Source organism: Tauraco erythrolophus, chromosome 6, assembly GCF_009769465.1.
Source record: "Tauraco erythrolophus isolate bTauEry1 chromosome 6, bTauEry1.pri, whole genome shotgun sequence".
Lineage (NCBI taxonomy): Eukaryota > Metazoa > Chordata > Aves > Musophagiformes > Musophagidae > Tauraco > Tauraco erythrolophus.
This window is the reverse complement of record NC_141470.1, coordinates 61262715-61285490: the sequence shown is the minus strand read 5'-3', so window position 1 is coordinate 61285490 and position 22776 is coordinate 61262715. Positions and strand designations below refer to the sequence as shown.

The 22776-nt window shown below is 39.7% G+C and overlaps 2 protein-coding genes across 2 annotated transcripts in view; one reads left to right on the top strand and one right to left on the bottom strand.

The window, feature by feature from the left end:
- The window catches only part of TECPR2 (tectonin beta-propeller repeat containing 2), a 47114-nt gene extending 33339 nt beyond the window's left edge, over positions 1–13775 (bottom strand). The window contains exons 1-9 of the mRNA XM_086613967.1: positions 13735–13775; positions 8761–9045; positions 8519–8647; positions 7967–8098; positions 6858–7015; positions 5414–5726; positions 4554–4686; positions 2470–2934; positions 835–1829 (exon numbers count right to left, since the gene is read on the bottom strand). Of these exons, the coding sequence (XP_086470093.1) occupies positions 835–1829; positions 2470–2934; positions 4554–4686; positions 5414–5726; positions 6858–7015; positions 7967–8098; positions 8519–8647; positions 8761–8994 (2559 nt within the window). The 5' untranslated portion in view covers positions 8995–9045; positions 13735–13775. The remainder of the gene's footprint in view (positions 1–834; positions 1830–2469; positions 2935–4553; positions 4687–5413; positions 5727–6857; positions 7016–7966; positions 8099–8518; positions 8648–8760; positions 9046–13734) is intronic.
- Positions 13776–13898: 123 nt separating this feature from the next.
- CINP (cyclin dependent kinase 2 interacting protein) lies at positions 13899–20087 on the top strand. The gene is made up of 5 exons (XM_086612979.1): positions 13899–13914; positions 15136–15304; positions 16442–16568; positions 18140–18269; positions 19761–20087. The coding sequence occupies exons 1-5, from the start codon at positions 13908–13910 to the stop codon at positions 19961–19963; spliced, it is 636 nt and encodes a 211-aa protein (XP_086469105.1). The 5' UTR covers positions 13899–13907; the 3' UTR covers positions 19964–20087.
- Positions 20088–22776: the final 2689 nt, after the last annotated feature.

Here is a 22776-nt window from a genome sequence, read left to right as displayed (position 1 = left end):
CTAAAAGTCTTCTACACTTTGGGCTGCAGATGTTACTAGATAGGACACCATCGACTTGTAAGTCAACCTTTATCAACAAATATTTGGCTGATCTCAATACAAGGCTGTTACAGATTCAAAAAGGAACAAAACTCCCAACCTAGAAGAACTTTATTTCCTTTTTAAGACTTTTGCTAAAACTCCCAGTGATTTTGGTAATTTTTCAGACTTTGTAATTAATTTTAGTACTTCTTTTCTATAGTTTATGTGAGAGTTACTATTTCTGGAGGTGTTTACCCACAAAATAACAATTAAGGAAAGAGGGATAACAGTAAATGGAAAAACATCAACATTTTATTTAGTACTAACTGCTCTCTAGGGCACAAAGAAAGACTAATGCTTATTCTAAGTATTTACAGGTAAAATGATCCTTAACCAGGGGCCAGCCATGTGAGATAATCAGTATTAATTGCTCATGAAGTCAGCTGAAGTTGGGAACAGCACTGTGCAGAGTTTGGGCTACTGGAGACTCAAACAAGGAGCAGTCTTTGAGCATGACTTGGTTTTACTGTTCATTCTTTAATGGATGCGTTAGTGACAGTATTTTTGTTGAGCCGGGAATGATACAGCCAGTGCAGCTTCTTCATATTGTAAGCACACATCAACCATTCTGAGGTCAGACACATCACATCTCGTAAGAGATACAACACATAGTGATGCTTGGCTCTATGCTTTACTTGATTCAAGCAAACAAGAAGAAAACTGCCTTCCTAAAGAAGTAAAGGACAGTAATTACATTAATGTTTCTTTTGAAATGCTGCAATTAAGTATTTTAACTAAACTGAAAACATATACCTGATCAGATTTTAACAGCACCATTTCATCTAGGCTTATCTTGGCCACATCCTGGGAATCAGGCCCAGCACCAACTTCAGGCATGCTAGTCTCTGAGGATGAATATGGTAAACCATGTCCATAAATATCCTCTTCATCACTCGAGGCAGATTTCTCAGTCTTACTTTCATGAGTGTCTGTTACCCACTCAGCAGTGCTAGTACTAGATTTAGCTTTGATTGCACTTTCAAAATTCCATCCAGAAATGGAAGCGTCATCTGAATAAACATCATTGGAAATGTCAAAGTGGAGCACAGAAGGATCTGACAGAGCACTGCGTATTAGAGAGAGCTGCTCTTGGTCTTCCCTACCAGCTTCATCGCTTTCCTTTAGCGTCAGTGATGTCTGAACACCAAGTACACTGTCACATTCCAGAAACATTTGGTCTGTAAGGTCTGGCTCTTCAAAAGATTTTTCAGTCTCCTGCAGCTTCATTTTATCTAAATTTTCATCTATTTTACACAACGCAGGAAAATCCTGCTCCTCGTCCTGGCTCGGCTTTCCAAGACAGCATTCATTGCTTGCAGCAACCACACTACCATTATCTTCACCATCAACACTGTTTGTCAAGTCTTCTGTGAGGATCAGAGGAGAGACAGATGTCAAAGTATCTGTAACGGTTGAAGTACCCATGCCACTGTCACTGTTTGGAAGTTTCTGTAAATCAACCATATCTCCACTTTCTTCATTAATTAGTGCGGTCGCAGACTCAGGAGACTGTAGAACACTGAAAGTTTCTGAACCATTATCTTCTTGCAAGATTGTATGGGACTCCACACTGAACATGCTTTCCTGATCCGGAGATCCAGTACTCAAATGATCAATGCTGCCACTCATTAGGCTGGAAGTCATGGAAAAGGAGTCTGCGTTCAATGACTGCGGACTATCACCAGAAAGCTGACGCTCATAAATTGGTGTACCTTCCAGAGAGCTGTGGTTTTTCTTGGTCCCACTTTCTGTTCTCAAAAAAAAGAGCGGAGAGGGAAATAGTATTAATAAAATCTATTATATTTTGATGCAAGGAAAGAAATTAAAATGTTTTTATCAGGGGAGGAAGGACAGAGTTAAATCTAAATTTTGACATACTGATTTTTTTTTCAACTTCAACACTAAATGATACATATAAAGCCAAAAAGTCTTAATAGCCAAACATTTAAAAGTTATAATACCAATACAGTAAACAATTAGAGTAATCAAGCACTCATGATCCCCAAACTAAAAAGCATGGCTAAGAAAGACACTGTTAAATATTCTAAATAGCATGAAGAGATATTACACAATTCCAACATAAAACTGGAAGAAGAGTCTGTTGTATGTTGTCATTAAACCCTACATTAGAACCTTAAGCATCTTTACATAAAGCAAAACAAAGCTGAAAGAATAAGACACATAGATCTAAAGACACTTAATTTATCACTTTCAAAACAGGCTTTCATCTTAAACAGAAATGGCTCACCACAGCCACTCAAATATCTCAAGAGCACGTCAATACAATATAAACAAAGCACGTCAAACACACACACTCTCTTGTGTGGAACATCAAAAGTGACATGTTCTAATAACAAGCAGTGGCAAAGAAAGTTCTGCTAGACTTACCTTGTTTCTTCTTTTTTTTCTTTTTCACTTTAATTGGCTTTACAATGAGTTCTTGATCAAAATCTTCAGAGCTGATTGTGCTGAACCGTTGTGAAGAAAGTTGACCTTCTCTCTGAGCTTCTGAAAGTTGGTCTGCACATACCATGAAGCTAGAGCCACTGTCCACAGAATTTACTGAACTGCTCCTGCTTCTTGACTCACTCACTACAGAGCAGCCCCTTCTTCTTGTTTCATTGCTCAAGTCTCCCACTCTATCAAAACTTTTCTCTGCTACTGTTGGAGTTTCCAGATCATCCTTCACTAAAGAACAAGAGTCATTTTTATCACCAGTAACTGAAGGGGACACAACCATTTTCTTATGTGTTTCCACTGAAGGGCTAGATGATACAGATGCAATTGCTGACACCGGGGTCAGCAATTTAGGACTTGTATCTGTTAAAGGATTCGGCAATTTTGAATTCACATCTGAAACCAAACAAAAGAAAAATACAAGTCTAAATACTAGTGTGACAAGTGAGTTGGAGCATAGTTCTAAACTATGACAAGTGAGTTGGAGCATAGAACTGAAAGAAAATAAGCTTTATGCAATGGAAAAAATATTCTAAGTTTGCAACATTTCAAATTATATATAGGCACACACACAATGCAAACTTTAAGTAAGTAAATCTACACGAAATCATTTTAGTAAAATCAATTCCCCAAAGCCTGTATCAACCTTCTATTACCAAAATTCTGAATTTATGTTTATGTATGAATAATGGTACAGGTCTTTAGCTTGGAAGATCCAAACGTATCTGAGTGCACTGAAGTGCCACTCATTCAAATATTACCTTGAAAAAAATAAAAGAAGATTTACCAGATAAATGACTGTGGTAATTAGAAGAAAATATACTTCAAGAAGGCTCCTTTCAAACTATATTTGGAAGTTAAGATTAAAATAATAAAAAAACCCCTACAAGCTTGTGAGTAAAGAGCTGCTTAAATTACTAAAGCTATTGCTAATATGCAGTGATAAGAAAGTTAAGTTCTCTAGCATCCAGTGAGACTTCATAGCGTATTTACTAGCATTCTGCTAATACAACGCTAGGATAGAGTATTTCAATTGTGTAAGTAGTTCTTCTGCGAGTGTAATACGCTGGATAATGGTGTTTACAACCTTAATGATTGAGAAATCAGCCAGCACTATCATTAAGGAGTTGTAGTAACATAGATGTTGAACTCAAATGGTAACCAATAAGAAAATAAACTCTTTTTACAAGGGCGTGTAGTGATAGGACAAGGGGCAATGGCTTTAAACTGAAAGAGGGCAGATTTCGATTAGATATAAGGAAGAAATTTTTCACTCTGAGGGTGGTGAGGCACTGGAACAGGTTGCCCAGAGAAGCTGGGGATGTCCCATCCCTGGAAGTGTTCAAGGCCAGGCTGGATGAGGCTTTGGGCAACCTGGTGTAGCGGAGGGTGTCCCTGCCCATGGCAGGAGGGTTGGAACTAGATGATCTTTGAGGTCCCTTCCAACCCTAACCATTCTATGATTCTATGAAATTATTTTCAAAATTTTAGTGAGTATTCTTTAGGTTTTTTGCCAGGTCTTTCTTTTTCATTGCTAGGAAGGCTGATATTTCCTCTGGAATGTGGATGGTGACAGGTGGCACAGAATCAACATATTCAGGTGTCTGCAACCCAGATAATTGAGATTGAACATCAAAGAGATGACCGTGATCAGGAATGCAGATTGCTTCAACACCACGGTTTAGAAGAAGGTCTCAAATGCACAGATTAGAGATGCCTGGCTAGGATAATGCTGATCCACTCTCAAAAAAAGGGAACCATAATTAATTTCTTAATGCTCCCATTCTCACTACAGCCAAAACAGAAGCTCACATGAGCAGACAAATAAGATCTCTAATATAATCTGTAAAAACAGATAACTCTACAGAACTTGGTAGGTTTTTGCAATAACCTGTAGGTTTTTGTGTGGTGTTTGGTTTATTTTGGGTTGTTTGGGTTTTTTTTTAATATTAAAAAAGTATGACAGGCACCATGTTCCATGAGGTACATACTAGAGTTCACTAATTTATACAAACCTATTGATGACAATCCTTCAGGTCTACTTGAAATTCTTATTATGTCTCTATCTCCCTTTAAGAGAAAAATCTCATTGTTGGTACAGGACACAGACACAATATCACCACATCCTTCCAAGCCACCAATCAAAGCCTATAAAGAGTGAACACAAAGAAATAATTGGCATCAGATTAACACACTGTTTGGACAAGATGGTGCTCTTAACAAAAGTGTTCGCTGGAATTCTATATAGTTACAGAATAAAGATTTTATCTTATCAAAACGAAACAGGAAAGCACCCTTTAATCATGATGTAGCTCATTTTTATACTAATTTTAATTCCATAGATCTATTCATTTTCTCTGTTCAAACTAGCAGCAGCAACATAGCTTAAGCAATATACAATTTGGTGGCAGAAAAGAGCCACAGTACAAATGTTTAATACCATTTAGATGACAAAATACCTAACAGTTCACTCTAGACCAAATAAAATGTAATACTTGGTTTTTTGCAGACACCAACAGTAGTAAAAGGGAAAGAATAAATAGTTCCAGGCACATTTTATAGGCCTATAACTTCTTTTTGCTTTAATTACTAGATTTTAGATTTATATATGTTTTGCTAAGTATCAGAATTGATTATGATGTTAACATCTGAACCAAAAACTTTAAATATATTTAATTTTTATATATAATATACTGAGCTAGTTTGTTAGTATATCATTGCAATGACAACTTGAAGAGGGAGAGAATGAGTTTAACTACGGATTTAAATCATAGAAGTGTAACGGATAACGTGCTGTGAGACAAAGAGAGTCTCACAGCATAGCATAAGCAAAAACAAGTAAGAAAGAAAATATGCACCCACAAGATTTATCTACCTGGTTCACAGTGTCTAGTAAGTAGATGCTGTATTCGTTCCAGGTCAGCACCCATCCTTCTCGGAAAAAACATGAGACAAGCCCAAGGTGCTTCTCTGGGGAGCTGTAACTTCCTCTGTCAGGTGGTTCCAAACGAGGATACAGTTCAAAAGTTTTTATTCCTCCAGCAAATGCATCTTTCAATATGAATGTGGCCTGAACAGTTCCGTAAACATCAGACTTCCAGAGACGAAGCCCAGGTCTGGCAGCAAATAGCGTCAGGTCACTCTGTTTACACAGGCCAGGTATAAAACAAGCTCCAAATTTGCCAGTACTAAAATGCAAAAGAAGAATTTATTTTAAAAGCTATACACTCAACTTAGAAACAATTTTTTAAACTAATGACACAAATTTAAAACTGCAAATTAACAAGAGTAAAAATTTTGTTCTTCGATTAAAGCATTCAGTCAAATGTCTAAAGTACAAATTTGGTTACAGTAAGACAAAAACAGCACTTCCAAATAACAAGTTTTAGATTACTTCCTTTTAGACTCAGCTTTAGATGTCAGATACTATGTCTATTAGGAAAAATTAAATGACTCCTCCTAATAAGCTTCACAGCTCCTTGTCCATCTCAGGAAGATCCTACTATGCAGTCATCTTTCTCCCAGAATTAATAAAAAACAAGCAAAACACTACAAACTAAAATAAGAAACTGACAACTTCGGCTTGCAAAGAAGCAAGGAACGACCTCGGCTATTAAAATCTTCATCTCTCATGCCTACAAACACCATTACTATCACCCAAGAAAACTCCTCACACATAAGATGGCCCTTGACATTCCTCTTACTATTCATGTCTATGAAAGATAGATTACAAACCTTCTTTAAAGAGTCAATTTCCTCTACTTCCAGATATAGTCAGTCAGGCTGTTCTAAGACTTGGTTCCCACCTCGTTCATACCCGAGAGAGATTACACAGCAGAAGATGCCAGAAGGTCACACAAGAAGTTCCTAGCCTTCAAGTCAACTTTAAGTGCTTGCTATTCATTTTGCCTTTTAATTCACTTCAGTGTATAAGAAAAAATGGGATGCTGACTTGCTTTTTGCATCAGATATTACATCATCCATTAGATGGACCTGATTACAATGCTTGCTCGCACCAAGTCACAGTAAAGCAAAGGGGACTGCAGAGGAAGTTTGGCAGTGATTTCACTTTAAACAACGAGAAAACATCTTAAATGTTTTTGCATAATAGTGCCCTGAAAATATGACTGTAACCACATACTTTCTAAGTAGGTAGAATTGTCGTTTCACATTTGAGCACACATAGCTACTGTAACTAACTTTTTATGAGCGGACTGCTGTGTTGTATTAATTTCACTGCTTAGATCACTCCTTCTGTAATCCACTCTGAAAAGCTAGAATTAGTAGATGTGCCTGCATCAAGATTTTATGAGGGTTACTTTTTTCTGGGCTGTGTTCCAACTTGCTTGACAGATTTCTCTTCTGTGTAAAAAAGTAGAGTCCGTTGTAAAGTAGAGACAAGCAGCACTTTCTGGTTGTAATCCAACTGGACAATCGAAGATGGCTCCTCCAATACAAGGCTGGAGTTGCAAATACCCTTTTAAAGATACATGCAATTAACACAAGTCAACCTTTCTAAAAATATAAGGTAATAACTAACACTTCAAAGAAATTAATAAGACCAAGAAAGAGAAAACAAATAAACAAAAGATTTTCAACTACTGTTGCATGAAATTCACTTAATGAACGTGGAATTCCTCTAAGCAGACAAGAGGGGCATTAGATTGTGTGTATCACAGTGGCACGCTACGAAATTCAGTTTCTCTTGAAACATCAGGCAAAGCATTTTATCTGAAATCAACGGATACTTGAGGACACATTTTCTTCATTATTCTCCACTGCCACGTCATACAATGCCAAGATAATTGTTACACTTGGAGATGTTAAACCTTTCTGTCCAATCAAATGAGGGACAGTCATAGGTAAATCAGGATGGCTGCTGTTTAAACTGTTCTCCCATACAGAAATTCAAGTTAGTACTTATTTTGTTGACGTCCCAGGTCTGTACTAACAAGACATTAGAAAAATACCATTTACTGGTAACACGCTAGTCACCCAGAAGAATCCAAGTTTCATTCTACACTCCAAACTGAGACACTGAACAATTCTGAAAAAAGTACTTCATTAACATAATGATTCAGCAACGTCACATCATTCAAAAGTATGCTTTCCAAACAAAAGAGAAAGTACTGGCTGAAAGCTGAAGGAAGATACGATAGTTATTTCAGACAGAAATGTGATAAAATGAGAAGGGTCACCACTTTATCTTTTACTTTACTTTTTTTTAAAAGCTAAGGCAGTTGTGAAGGATATCCAGTGGTCGTCTCGCTGGGTGCGTGCACACTCGGCCAAGTGTACGCGTACCAATAAAGCTGTCCAGCCGAACACATGACCCTAAGCAATTAACTAACTGCTAAATACTTAAACACACAAACATTCTTTCAGAAAATTGTAAACGGGAATTACGGTCTCTATAACAAACGCTCACCTGGTCTAGGTCTAGGGCAGAGTAGACAATCTTCCCTTTGTCATCTCCAGAGAATAATTTCATTCCATTGGGACTCCAAGCTAAAGCAGTAATGCTACTTTTGTGGATGCCAGCAACATCAAATCTCCGAAGCTGTGCAACAATACCGAAGCAATACCAGAATAAGGGGAAGAGAAAACAGAGACACAAAGTCTATTCAGTGACTCTGACTGATAAATTGGAGACCAAGTACAAAAGTGCAGGTCATTCTAATTTTTATTTAGCAGAAAAAAAAAAAAAAATAAAAAAAACCCACCACCAAATAGCTCAGCCAGTTATTACAAATGAGGATTTTCTCAAAAGCATTTTTGATTAAATGTATCTTTTGTAACGAAAAGTATGCTTTAAGATTATTGCTTTTATAAGCTTAACATATGAAGCCTACAACATATTCACAGATATTTCATCAGGCAAAATTCTCTGGTTTTCACTATTATAAAGAATCCCAGTAACACTCTACTAGCATTCACCATACTAAACCTCACAGAAGTTTAGCCAAATGCAAAGATTTACCTGTTTGTTTCTTCCAGGTAACGAAGACACAAGCTGAAAAACTGCAACTCGACCTGAGGCTGTACCAACAGCAACCAGATCATCAAAACAACTCAACAGCTTTACAAAAGTAATAGATTCACACTTCCCCTGTTGAAACAAACCATATATAAAACTCACAAAGTTAATGACAGGCAAACAGCAGCTCAATTCTGAACAACTCAGCTTCATCAGAAGAGACAAGAGTAAAACTTAGTATTTACCTCAAAATTGTATTTTTTCATCTGGTTCAAATGCCTGCAGTAGAGATAAAGCATTCCAATGCTGCTCCCCACAGCAATGTAGTCTCCATTGGTATCAAGGGCTGTGAGGTACACCACAATAGAGCGAAAGCCTTTTTGAACCTTGGTAGGAATGGCATTGACAAGATAATACAAGGGACAAAACTCCTTAAATATAACTGGTGAAGCCACAGATGCCATAGCAAGCATTGGCATCAGCAATTTTAAGGCTGAAATACACACATCTACTTGACCACATCAGGAAATCTGAAAGACAAAAGCAAAAGACATCATTAACTTCTTTGGAAAGAGTAAATGGTTAACAGAAAGACACCATCTAGCCACCATACCAGAAATTCTCAGGTTTTGTTTTGCATAAACAAAAAGTAAGTTAAACTTCTAGTGAATGTAAGCTATTCTTAGAAGAACCTTTTTAAGAATAAGCTTATTTCTTAGGTTCAGCCAGTATCTAAGGATGTATGGTAACCACTAAATACAGGATAACCACTTTTTCTTGCAGCTGTGAGCTTGCAAAGTTGAGTTAAAACGCAGTACTTCTTTTCATCTGGCTAGTGAAAGAATCATAAGGGCTCTGATGCTGAACAATCCATGCTGTGCATTTCTTCATCTATCTGCAAACCCTACCCTCAATCTTCCCAGCACTGGGAGCATGGGATATCCACTGCGTCAGAGAGTGCCACAAGCTCAAAGTGTCTAACTAGTATTTATGCTCAACTCCATAACGCCCTGCATCTCAAGAAAAACACAACTGAGAAACAATTCAGTTAGAGCTACATCTGCTATATGATCAAGTAGCAACTGAAAAATAAGAATAGTTGGGAAGAAAGGAGCAATGCAAAAATGAAAGAAATCCCAGTTTGAGAGACAGAGGAAAAAAATCCACATAGCAACTGAATTTAGAAAGATAAAGAGCAAACAGAAAAAAGTACCATATGCCCCTGTTTCCGTTTATGGTTAAGCAAATTATTTCATGCTGATGAGCAACACTGTAAATATAGTTAGGGGACAATTCTGGTATCTTTCTAAGAATATTGGAAATAAAGATTCTGTTTTCCTTCTTCAAGGAAAAAACATAGTCAGAGCTTGCCTTAACAATAACAGAAAAAGCTGATATGACCATGACGTACATAAATATGTTTTAAAAATTTAACTAAACCTAGTAATTTTTCTCATCATGGGGTGACAGCCTTGACAACATTTCCCAGCAGTAGCTATTCTCATGGATGACTTTGGAACACGGAAAAAGGAAAGAAACCTTCACTTCTTGAATTTTATTTTGCCACGAGCAAGTCCAATTAACAGAATGGTTTAGAATCTGTCGAAAATATTTGCAGTTTTCCAAGATAAGATTTCAGATTTCTGTAAAGACAAAAGTTTTCTATGGTTGTTTAAGCCCATAACATTGAAGATTTTCTTAAGCTTCAGCAGACTTATAACTTCCTTAGAGAAATGAAAAATGGAAATACACCCATCAAAGTTAGAAACACTTCTAAGTGCTCAAAATTATTCCGTAAAGTATTCCGACTGCAATTCGTGTGGTATGTCCTATTACGCCTAGTTTTTATTTCTCTAAGGATGGAAAATGGTATTTGTTTGGCAGCTTCTCACATTGCTTCCTGCGTATATCAACTAAATTAGGAAAAACATAGCTGCTCGAGTTCAATGTCTCCATTACTGTGAAAAGCTCTGATGTCTCAACTTTCAAACTATTTCAGTTGTTGCGCAGGAGGATTCAGCACACTGGCTTTGGACTCTGTAACACTTGCTGTCGACATACAATTCCACCAAATCCAAAGGGATTACTTGCATGACATTACCCATTCAAGCCCATGTCAGACAAGACCACAGGAATAAAGATTGGTTACTCAACTCATATTTTATCTGTGTTACAAAAACTGTCAGTAAATAAGCTAGCAGTAGTTATTAGATTTTCTTAATCGTGATAAATTTCACCGCTTGCTAGAGCTTAGGAATTAATTCCACTCTCCTCCATTGTTTACTACCCATCGTGACATCTATTTCATAAAACATCACAAGGATTAGCTGATTAATATGTCCAAACTATTTTTGAATCAAGAGTTCTTTTCAGAGTTGTTTACTAAGTTAACAGATAACCTTAGCGCATCACCACTCCTTTACAATATTTTCACACACCATACATTTCCTATCCTATATTTTAGGTCTCCTGCCCTTTCCTCACGCATTTACTACCTTCTATCTATGGTCAACTAAATAAAAAGAGAACTCACTGCTAAAGTCTCTTGTTTGCTCTTCTGAACACGCTGCTTTGCCAGTTTAGTAATATTAGCTCCGGTCTTTTTTCTTTCTTTCTTTCTTTTTTTCTAATAAAATAAAATCCAGCCTTTGTCCTGAGTTTCACATGTACAAATCTTCCTCTGTCTAATCTCAACTTCTACTACTCCCCAGCTACTGCCTCATGAATTTCACATATTGTTTTTTAAGTCCCCTTTGTCACTCCTACAATTCACATCTGTCACCATCCGAAGCTGTTCTTGTAGCTGGAACCATCACACTCCCCAGTTGCCAAATGACCTTGCAAGTCCTCAAAATTCATTCTCTCCCTTATTTTCCATCACTTATCCTTCCAGCTCAACTAAACTGTTAAAATCATAGTAATTCATTACAAACTATGGAATTGTGGAAATTCGTATTGTCTAGAAAAAGACTTAATCTTTACAGCAATTCTACCTGCAACCCGACACAATTTTAAGTTTACCCTTAACTTTAAAAGAGGAAAAAAAAAAGGGGAGAGTTTGATAGGGTTTCCACCCCCTCCCCCGTAGAAAACACTAGGAAGAATTATTTCTTGTCATATATTAAGTTAAATTAAAAAAAAAAAACTGCTGTCAGGTTAAAAACCTGACTTTAAAACAAGTCTTGGAAAGTTCAGTTTCCTTTTCAGGTATCACTCACTCTTAAATAAAACTTATACGCAATCTTATTTCAATCTTCTCTGACGGCAAAGTTGTAAAAAACTGAAAATATTTTCTTCTCTATAACCCAGTCACTCTAAACCATAAAAAAATGTTTTAGCAAACTATAATTTCTTGCCACCATACACAAATCAGCTTCATCTTGAGTCGTTTACAAACAAAACACTTGCACTGCTTGTGTGAAAACATGTAACTGAAATCTCAAATCATCACTTTACTAAAAATATTGCTAATTAAGTGATTTTATCTATACAAAAAACGTTTAAAGGATTAAGGAATCGCCATGTGGCCTATATATTAAAAAACTCTGAGCAAACACCACAATTCTCTGCTTTTGAGCCTAAAGTCTTCAACATCCCCCTCATCACAGTTGTGTATCACATGTAGTCTCTTTCTCTTTATTAACAGCTTTAGGATTACCGAAGTAGGAAAAATAGATAACAAAAGGCAAACTGGATATAATCTATTTTCTCAGACAGATTTTCGAACTGGACACATATGTTCACTCTGTGTCAGCCACAGTTACCCTGAAGTACATCACAGCTGTACAGGGCAAATCAGCTTGTGCTAAGCAGCTATCCTGCCGCAAAGTAGAAAAAAATACCTTATGTTGCACACCAAAACAATCACCAGACAAACAGAGTCCTTCCTTCTCACCTCAAAAGTCCAAAATAAGGTTTTAAATATCACATTCAAGGCCATGTTTTGAAAAGCAAACTTTTTAATCTCGTCTCAGAAACAGGAATAAGGCTCAAGGCTGCCTAACGGAGGCAACTAAAGCGAGAGATAATCCCACGGCCAAACAGATAGGCAGTGGCTAAAGGTTCAGTGCCAGAGTATGCCACAGACTGACTGCCGGAGGCTAAAGCTGTCATTCCATTTCTCTGACCCCAAGCTTCCTGCCAAGAGGGACAACAGCCCTATTTTTTTTTTTTAATTCTTTGGCATAAAAACTTAAATTCAAGCTCTGCAGAGTATGGACAAACTCATATATATGACCACAGCTAAACACAACAGTTTCTGTCTCAACTAGACCCTGCCAAGTACAAAGAAAGGCGGTTTTATTTTGTAATACTCTCCCACTTTTGGCCTAAGGAGCAGGCTAACAGGCTGCCACATCTCCAGAGTTTTTTCACGGCAGACAGCTGCCAAGCAGAGGGGAGAAGACAAACTCAGCCCACTGAAACAAGGAGCTCTGCTTTCATGCCTCCCGCTTGCAAGCAGAGGACCAGCTGGCACACAGGCTGCGATTACCTGGTTAACACACCTGTCGCTCTACACGAGTCGTGAAACGTTGCATCTTTGGCTCAAAAGAGTTTCTTTTGAAAGAAAAACATACAAACAAACAAACAGACAGAAAAAGGAGCACCGGGGCTCACTGTGCACGCAGGCATGCCAAGGTGGGCAGCGAAAACCAGGCTTTATCCACTCTGAAGGTCTTGGGACGCCAGTTTCCCACTGAAACCTTCCTTAAATGTATTTCTGTGTTCCGGAAGGCATTTCAAACCGTTCTTTCCTAATCCGCGGCTTTCTTGCACTTGAGGCGTCGCGGCTCCTGACAGGGGCGGACGAACGCAGCCGCGGGCTCCCGGACAGCCAGCTCGCCTCGCCGCCTCGCTTCCCGCCGGCTGTACCTCAGCTTATGCCGGACTCACCACCCTGACCCCGAAGCCCCGCCGGGCCGCGGCGGCGGCGAAGCCTCTCCAGCCGCCCTGCGGGTGCGCACCGGCCGCCTGCCCCCGCACCGAGCGCGCCGCCCTCCCTGCACGCCAGAGCCCACCCTCACGCCGGCGCTCCCCGCAGCCGAGCCTCCAGCGACGGGTGAGGGTCGGCCCGCTGCCCCTCGCCGCGCCGAGCTCGCCCCAGTCGCAACAGGCGGCCGCAGCAGGCCCCGCTTGCGGCGACCGGCGACGGGAGCGGGAGCCGGGGCAGACCCTCCGGCGGTTTCCGCTGATTTCCGCGGAGATGCGGCTCCGCTCACCTCCTCAGGAGCGCGGGGCGGCCATCGCCGCCGACTGCAGAGCGGAGGGAGAAGCGCAGCGTCGCCCGAGGCCCCGAAGCGGCGGCGGCCCCGGCTGCCTGCGCCGCTCGGCGGGGCCGGGCCTGGGCGGGGCCGGACGTGAGCGCACTTCCGCGAAGCGGCGGGGCGCCGCCATGGCGGGTGAGTGCGGGCGGCCGGCGAGGGGCAGCTCCGGTCGCCCCGCCGAGCGGGGCCACCGGCCGGGTGCGGGGCGACTGGCTGCCCCGGGGTGGGAGCAAGGGGCGGTGAGGGGCCAGAGGCCGCATCCTGGCGCTTCCTAAACGAATCGATAAGGGGTCCGTGTCTGCCGTGCCCCGCCAGCCCGCCCGCCCGCGGGTCACTCTCACGCGTGCGTGGGGGTGCGCGGGAGGAAGGTGCGCAGCACCTCGCTTGTGCCCCCGGGAGAAGCCAGTGACACCCGTGTCTTTGCTGCGTGCGTGGACTCCGCGCTTGTGACGCCTTTTTAGGCGTCTCCGTGAACAAAAGTTAAAGACGGCGGGCGGAGCGGCGGGCGGTGTTCCTGAGCTCCGGGCCGGGCTCGCAGCCCGGGACGGGACCCGCGAGACGGCCGGCGCTCCTCGGGCCGTGCCCGCGAGTGAGCAGCGATGTCAAGAGCGATGTGTGGCAGGTGCCTGCTGCCGCCTGGTCCTCGGGAGGCGCGGGCTGTGCCGTCGGTGATGGAGCACTCGCTGTCCGCAGTAGGACCCAGCTGTCTCCCGGACACTTGGGCCTCAGGCGTAGACATGAATTAATGCAGGCGTTCGTGGCAGGGGCGCTGCACGCCAACAGTCACAGAATCATAGAATGGTTTGGGTTGGAAGTGACCTTAAAGATCATCTAGTTCCAGCCCCCCTGCCATGGGCAGAGAAATCCTCCACAGTCGTACCCTCTGTTAGTGTTTGGCTGTCTGGGCAGGAGGCTGCTGGATTGGTCAGTGCCGCAAAGCCACCGCTGCCCAGGTCACGATAGCACATCTCAGGACACGCTTGAGGTTTTCTAATAACGTGATTTTCTTGTTACAAGGCTGATAGATGAGGAATTCCATTTCATGGCTGAAGAGAGTTAATGTAAATTCCGTTTTACTTTAATCAATATTGCCCAGAGAAGTTGCAGATGCCCCATCCCTGGAAGTGTTCAAGGCCAGGTTGGATGAGGCTTTGGGCAACTTGGTGTAGTGGAGGGTTTCCCTGGCCATGGCAGAGGGGTTGGAACTAGATGATCTTTGAGGTCCCTTCCAACCCTAACCATTCTATGATTCAGCGGTAAAGCAGGGAAATCATTCACACAAACAGCTGCCAGGCAGCACACTGATCTGTTTCTATGTGCTTTAAATGGCTTGAATTTCTTTACTTTCTCATACAGCAAAAAGTCCTGCTGATGGTACTCCAAGAAGACCTCTTTTATCTGTCAGTGCAAGAAAAATTAAAGATAATGCAGCAGACTGGCATAATTTAATGATGAAATGGGAGAGACTGAATGATAATGGATTTACTACAGCAAACAAAATAGTCAACATGAAGATCAGTGAGCAGTAAGTACGCTAATAACACATACAAGTAAAGACAGCATAAAGATTGCCTTAATTGAGAGATTAATCTGTTTTCTTCACTAGAAAGTTCTTTTTGGGGATGGGGGAAAGGACGCGTCAGAGGGGATAAACTAACTCTTAGATCAAATTCAGCAGTTGCACTATTTGGTTACATAAAGTATTTACATTCAAGTAATGACGTTTGCAAGAAATGCAAAATGTTTATTATTATGCATAGATAAGCATGGCAGATATTTTAAATATTTACATAATATACAAAGTTAGAATCTAATCCTATAGATCTCAGCCCATGTGAGTTACCTTACTCTCTTGCATATTTACTGAGGCCAGTATCACCAAATTTCACTAAAATAAAATTTCGGCAGATTTTAAGAAAGAATCAGTTATTTATGTAGACGAAAAAATTGTAACAGTAACGATTTTAAAAAATCTCACCCCAAACCTATAAAACAGTTAGATAGAGCTATTATCTTCTTGCTGTAAGGAAAAACCTGTAACTAACAGGGTTTTGAGAAGAAACTTCTCCAGAGTCCTGACAGCTGAACAGAGTGTATCTGACAGAGTTCTGATAGGTACAAGCTCAGGAATATTTTGCTGTAACAGTGTCAGATGTTGCTTTTGCTCTCTAGAAACTCCCTCTCCCCTGTCAAAGTTTTCAGCTTCTGTGGGAAAGTCATCAAGACAGGATGGATGTCTGCACATTAGCTCTGGGTTCACAGTTAAGTGTCTTAGCTTAAATCGTGCATGAAGGTGAGTTTGTGGTGAGGCAGCAGATTGTCAGCTGGAGCAGCTGAAGCCTGGGCATACCTTGTCCATTATGAGAGATTAACCTCCAACACAGGAGCAAGGTAAAGTGCGAAAAAGTGTTATCTTAACGCCTGCAACTGTTTTTTCAAGCATGTGCTCTAAGGTAGAGTAATTCTGTGTTCCTCTGAAAATTATGGTACCAGCCCCAATTGCTCACATGGCTAGCTATATCTCTCAATATTTTTGTGTAGGAATTCTTGTGAATAGTTTGTGAGAGAGATTTTGTAGGATCAAACCACATGGATTTTAAATCTGTACAGCTCAAGTAAACCTATATACAGTTGTTTACTCTGCCTTGTGTTTCTATTTTAGATTTCAAGACGACAAACTGGAGATAGCGTGTGATAACAATGCCACAGAATCTGAAAAGCCAACTCCAAAATACAATGAAGAACTGGACAATTGCTGTGGAGAATTACTTGAGACTTTAAAGCTTATGGTAGTGCTCATAGTCAATATAAATCAATTCCAAGCGTGTTCAAGTATGACATAAGGAAGTGTCCTCAAGTATTTGTTGTAAACAGAAAATTGGGATTTTTATTCGTCATTCTTTAGCTTCAAACCTAAATTACAATAAATCTAGTATGCACCATTTATATGTTTAATTGATAAATTTAAAAGTTAGTTTCACATCTGCCTTCTGCTTATAATTCTGCTCTTCCCTTTATAAAGTGATCTTTTGAAAATGCCTGGTACAAAAAATGCGTTCTAGAACGGCACCGGTTTTCTGTTTTCTTACCCTGAGTATTCCCTCTGTTTAGAACAAAACAAACAACAGAGCATAAAGCAGTGCTTTACCTGCCATCGTATCCTTGCAGCTATCTTTGATCAGACATAATGCAGTTATACTTTTAGTCTGCCTACCTGCATTTTCTGTGCAGAACTCTTGCTCTAGAGAGGAGAGTAAAATAATTATTATGTAAGCCATCTTTTTTCTGGATACATCACTGGGAGTTAATGTCCCCTGTCACTTTGACAGGAAGCAAAGAGTATTTTTTTTGCCTGATGCTGTAACTTAAAATTCATATTAAAAATAATTTTTACAGCCTTCTGCCAAAGTGGAGGCCCATTAAAAAGATACAGATCTATTTTTTTATACAGATAGGATACCAGTCCAGTGTTTAGAATAAGCAGGAAAGCAGCTAGTTCTTCCTCAAATTGTGTTCTATGGGAAAAAGTAACAGTAATTTGGGTTTTTTTCTTTTTTTTTTTTCGTTAAGGTCCTTTTGTATTCAGACTACTAAGTGTGTTGATGCAATTTTTTATTACTCCTGAGTAACAGGAACAGCCAGTGTTACACTGGATACTAGACATAGCTACTACAGATATATTTTATTTTTCATTCCTTAGGAGTTTGTACCAGCTTATAAGTTCATAGAAATATCTGTATTTTAGCTTCTTGACTTAAAGATACTGCCTGCAAGCTCCATTTTGTTGTAAATATTAGTCCCCATCAGTAATGCACCTAGTCAGGTGAACATGAAGTGGATGGAATGACCTGTTTTTCAAAGCAAGCTGTTAAATCAGCCTAGATATATTGTCAGTAGTAGTGTGAGCTGCTTTTCTTACCTGCTGCTGATCTTTTGAAATCAAATTTAAGTCATCTTGACATGATAATGCAAGAAGGCGTGTGTTTGTAGAACTTATGCCACACTTGTTCATAAACAGTCTGATGTTTTTCCCCAGTACTAAATTGCTATAGGAAAAACCCAGAGACACATGAAAAAATGAGAGAGGGCTTTAATATATTTCTACAGGGGGGAAATAGAAGAACTGCAAAATCAGAGTCAGTAAGTCGTAGCTGCAGTGTTCAAAATTTTAGGGTATGTCATATTAAATCTTTATATAAATTCCAGTTTTGTTTCCTGTCTGGAGTTAAAAAAAAAAGTGAGTTAGAAATGTGAGGACTAAATAATCTTCAGAAATAGTGTATTTTTAAAAAAAGTTTCAGATTATAGTGGCCTAACGTTCCTGAGATGTTCATTAACATTAGATGTTCATCATTTTCAGACAAAAATACAGCTGAAAATGGAAAAGCTTACTTCGACTACTAAAGCAATCTGTGACTTGGAAAGATTCCACTATGGAGCTGGGAATTGCACAGCACCCTTCTTTCATACATGGCCCACACCATACTTCTGTAAGTAAAATATTGATTATCTTAGCTAATTGCATTGTGTCATTGATGTCATCTAATTTAGGACTGAAAAATAAACCCTTTTATCTGGATGTCTTGCCTTAGGGAGAGTGAGTGTGTATCTGTCTCCTTTGTAATTGACTAATCAATAAACACATGAATGCACCGCTTGGCTTAGGGTTACTGCTGATGACTGCTTGTATGAATTGCTAAGCGTTGGCTGACGTGCAACAATTGCAGCACAAAACTAAGCTTGTCAGCAGCTTACAGTGGCCGAGCTGCAACAGCCACATCCTTTGTAGGGAGAGACGTGTTTGCAACTTGGTAGCGTTAAGCTGTAGGCTTAACTGACCTGGCTTGTTACTTGGCACTGAAATGAAATCCTTGCATGCAAAGGGCACGCTATACCTCAGTTAATTCTCAGGCAGCCAGAGAAAAATACCTCTGACCTCAGTGTCAGGCAAGACAAGTACAGAAAGGTTCAGTTGCTGTCTACTGTTAATATTGATCCTTTCAGCGTTCACTTGATGGCAAAAGCTGCTGCCTCCCCACTGGTGGTACCACAGTTTTAAAACTGAGTTCAAGAGAAGCCTGGTTGCATGCAAACCACCTGCCTTGTTTGTGAAGTGAAATTCATACCTTTGTGAAGCCCTGCTTCTTGCTTCACTGTCACAAGATAGCAGGAATCTTATATATTAATTTCTGCCAGCTTAAAAGGGTAAGAATGACAAGGACAACTGCTGTCAAACCGCTCGTCGTGACTGAATCATTTAATAGTGCTCTCTACTCCAGCAAAGACTAAATCCTCCTGAAGGTAGTGAGAGTTCAGGCTAAGTTAGAAACACAATCAGTCACAAATCAGTCTCTCTTTAAAAATAATTTGTGTGGTTATTTTTTAGAAAGTCACACAATTAAAGATTATTACACAGATACATTTTAACCCCTCAACCAGTATTACTAACATACATAGTAACAGTATTAGTTTTTTCATTACACGCTTCAGTTTTGGTCTGTTGTTTTGTTTTACCATTATTTTTCACTGCTGGTATCACTCGTTGGTGATCATGCATTACTGAAGTGCCTGACAGCATGTGAGGGCATCCTTTAGATTAGCTAAAATCAACAGTGACTCTAAAATGTGAAGCTTGTATTTCAGGATAGTGTTACCAAATTTTATTTGAAAGCATAGCTGTAACTGATAATTTTACAGTGGGACCTGAGAATCAATACCACTGCTTATTCTAGAATTAAAAGGAGACATGTCAAAATCATAAGTGTGTAAAATGTATCCAAAAGCTGAGGAAATTGTTTAGCATTTTATATTTGAATATACAAATATTATTAATGCTGTAAAAACCGAGATATCTAAATATAAGGAATAGCTTATGTAAGGTAGGGGGATTTTATTGATCAGCATATTACAAGTGTAATTTAACTTTTAGAGAATTGCTGAAATGGTCTGGTCAATGTGCTTTGTTTTTCAATTCACTTCAGATGAGGTTTCTCTGAAGCTCTCTGAAATGTACAAGAAGGAGATACAGCTCAAGCAAACAATTGTACAAGAAATTGCTCATTCTGCTGACCGCGATCTGATGATGGTCTATTTATCATCATGGTTATACCAGCCTTACATTGAGAACAGCAGCAAACTACTGCTTGAAGCCATGCTGCTGGAAACAGGACATAGGCAGTGCTAGAATTCCAAATGTTACATGACTTGCTCCTAATGATGCTTACATGAAACTGAAATGGCAAATGCAAGGCTTACCAAGTAGGTTAAATTTTTGTAAAACCTATTAAAAATATTTTTCTCTATTTGTATTTATTCTTTTGTCTCAGCTGATACTCCTTTTTCTGCATGGGACAATCTGGTTTTGGTTGCTTTATCTGTTTTAAGTGCAGTAGAGAGGCTACAGGTAGGAGGCTGTCCCCCCTATAATCAGAAAGAGGTAAGCACTACTTGGTGGTCTGGAGGGGATTCGGTGCACATAGACACCTACAGCAAAGAATCTAACTACATTCCAAGTCATGACAGTCTAAACCACCTGCATTGTCCCTTTCACCATAGATATTCAGCACTTCTTGATCTTTCGTGGAGGTTGGTTTTTTTTTTTTTTTGCATGACTTAACAGGGCTAGTGCTTTTGTACTTGCTTTATAAATGGGGAAAAGGAAAGGAAAGCACAGAAGTCAAGATCCCATAGGGGGTCTGAAATGATCCACGCAGTTTGGTATGTGGTTCTGAAATGCTGTCGCAGACACCAGTGTAAATTCTGGTTTGGTTTTGATTATAGTGTGGTTAGGTGCATCACCCTTGAAGAGTGATCCAAACCTGAGCTAGCACACTGGGAAGGTTTAGTACAACTCACCATTCCACAGTCGGTATATGGAAAGGTAAGGTCTCTGAATTCGTTGTGACGTTTTTCTTTTAAAGATGTTTCATGAAGGCATCTGTTGAATAAAAACAGGACCTGTTTCAGACATGTCGTTATCCTGTGTTGTTGGCTCCCTGTCATAGGGCTCAGTGAGTTTTTCCTTGGATTACTGTTTCTGATTACAAGTGGGTTTGCTTTAAAGGTGTGCCCCCTCTGTATTTTTGGTTACCTGTTTACATGACAAGAATAGGTGGCTCGAATTCTTGCTTTTCTTTTTCATGCTGCTTGCTTGGAAAAGAGAGTAGAGAATGTGTTCAGGAGAAAAATTTAATGCAAAAGCTAAATGCTGAAGTGGAATTCAATACCCTTATGTGCTTTCACTCCTAAAGACATCATCATCACAGTAGCATACCGTTATGTCAGGGTAGCCCGGAGCAGCTGCTGCACTCACACAGCCTTTAGTAACTGTTAGTGGCAAATTTCGGAAAAGTGTATTACAATGTGGAAACTATGCAGCTGTGTCATCCAAGTTTTAGCTAAATCTCTAATGTGTAGAGAATTTAGGCCACCTGCTTACTTCACTATGATTAATAATCTAAATTTCTCCCACTTGCTAATTGCTTGTGTGACCTGCTCCTATATAAACTGTTGATTTATGTCTATTTCACACAATTACGTAGTGTTTCTAAGTGCTATTGACTCCTTGTTGTGCCCTGACAGATTCACCCTTGATTCTTCTTGAAACAACTATTTGAACTAAAAGAGTGTGACACAAAACGCACACTGCTATGAAATGACCGTAACGGCTGTGGCTTAGAAAAATCTAATTAAAACAGTGAGACATTCTGGAAGAGATTTCTGATAGGAAAAGTAGGGACACTTGACTAGTTCCAAGCTGAAATCTCATAAGCTTGATAAGGAAAATACATGAGTTTCCTGTAATAACAGAACAGACAGACATAAATTGGCAAAGTTTTCTCAACATGTTGCTCTGTTCAAGAGTGAGGTTGTTTCTGAGAGCTTAATAGCGTTCTATTCTTACCCCAAATTTCTAGTGTCTAAAAAGGTCTGCTGTAGCTCAAGGAGAATTCAATCAGTTATGAATAGCTTTGTTGGGGTTTATTATTCTTCTGTAAAAGTGTTCCACCTAGTTTAACAGCCACTTTAATTTATCTGAGTAGGGTCACACCCTTGTCACTATGGAAACACCTTCATACTTGAAATCCAAGGAGAAAAGGTTGGTTCACTTATGGAATTGTTCTTTTAAGATGAGCGTAGGTGTATTGTGTTTCCCAGCATGTGCAAATCAATAGGGAAGGCAGAATTGAAGCTGGTTTTCGCTTTCTGCACAGGTGGAAATTGTGGTTTTTTGTTTCTTAGGGGAAATAAGCTCTTCAGGAAGGAGTCTTCATGTTCACAGACCGCTTTGCTCACTGACTGCTATCAGACACAGGAGGATTACAGCAAAATCACTGCAGAGGTGTTTTGCCATTATAGCTCTAAGCAGTTGATTGTTGTATTTGAAGCCCTCAGATGTAGTTATTAGACAGTGAGTACAAAAGAATGTAATAAAGAATTGCTTACTGCAATCAAAGACTTTGAAAGACTAGCAGAACCGTGCCTTGTATGGTGTCTATTCATAAGGGAGGCCTCTATCCTCTGACCATTACCACGTCCTAAAAAAAGAGGAGGGAAAAAATAAAACTAAAACTACACTGTTAACCTAACCACCAGACAGGAGCTCACTAACATATGATGACATCTTTCACATCCACACATAAAATGCAGTGTTTTGACTAATCAAATTAATCTTCTACTTAGGCAACCAAGGGAAAAAAAAAACAGCAAAAAATAAACAAACAAGACCAAAACCATGTTAAAGAGAGATCATAGAGCAGATTGATTTTTCATGGTCTTGTTACTGAGGAAAAGCTTACACTAAAATTGAATCTAAACAAGAGAGAGGACAATTTAGAGATGAAACAATGTTCATACTTAAGAACAGTTCTCTTGGATATTACAGGTCATTTTAGCTGATTCATCCAGTTATCCGAGTAGCCTCATGCATTTAGCAATGAGTTGACACATTTTCAAGGAACTTTTACCAGTTTTCAGTAATGTCTACAATAGCTCATG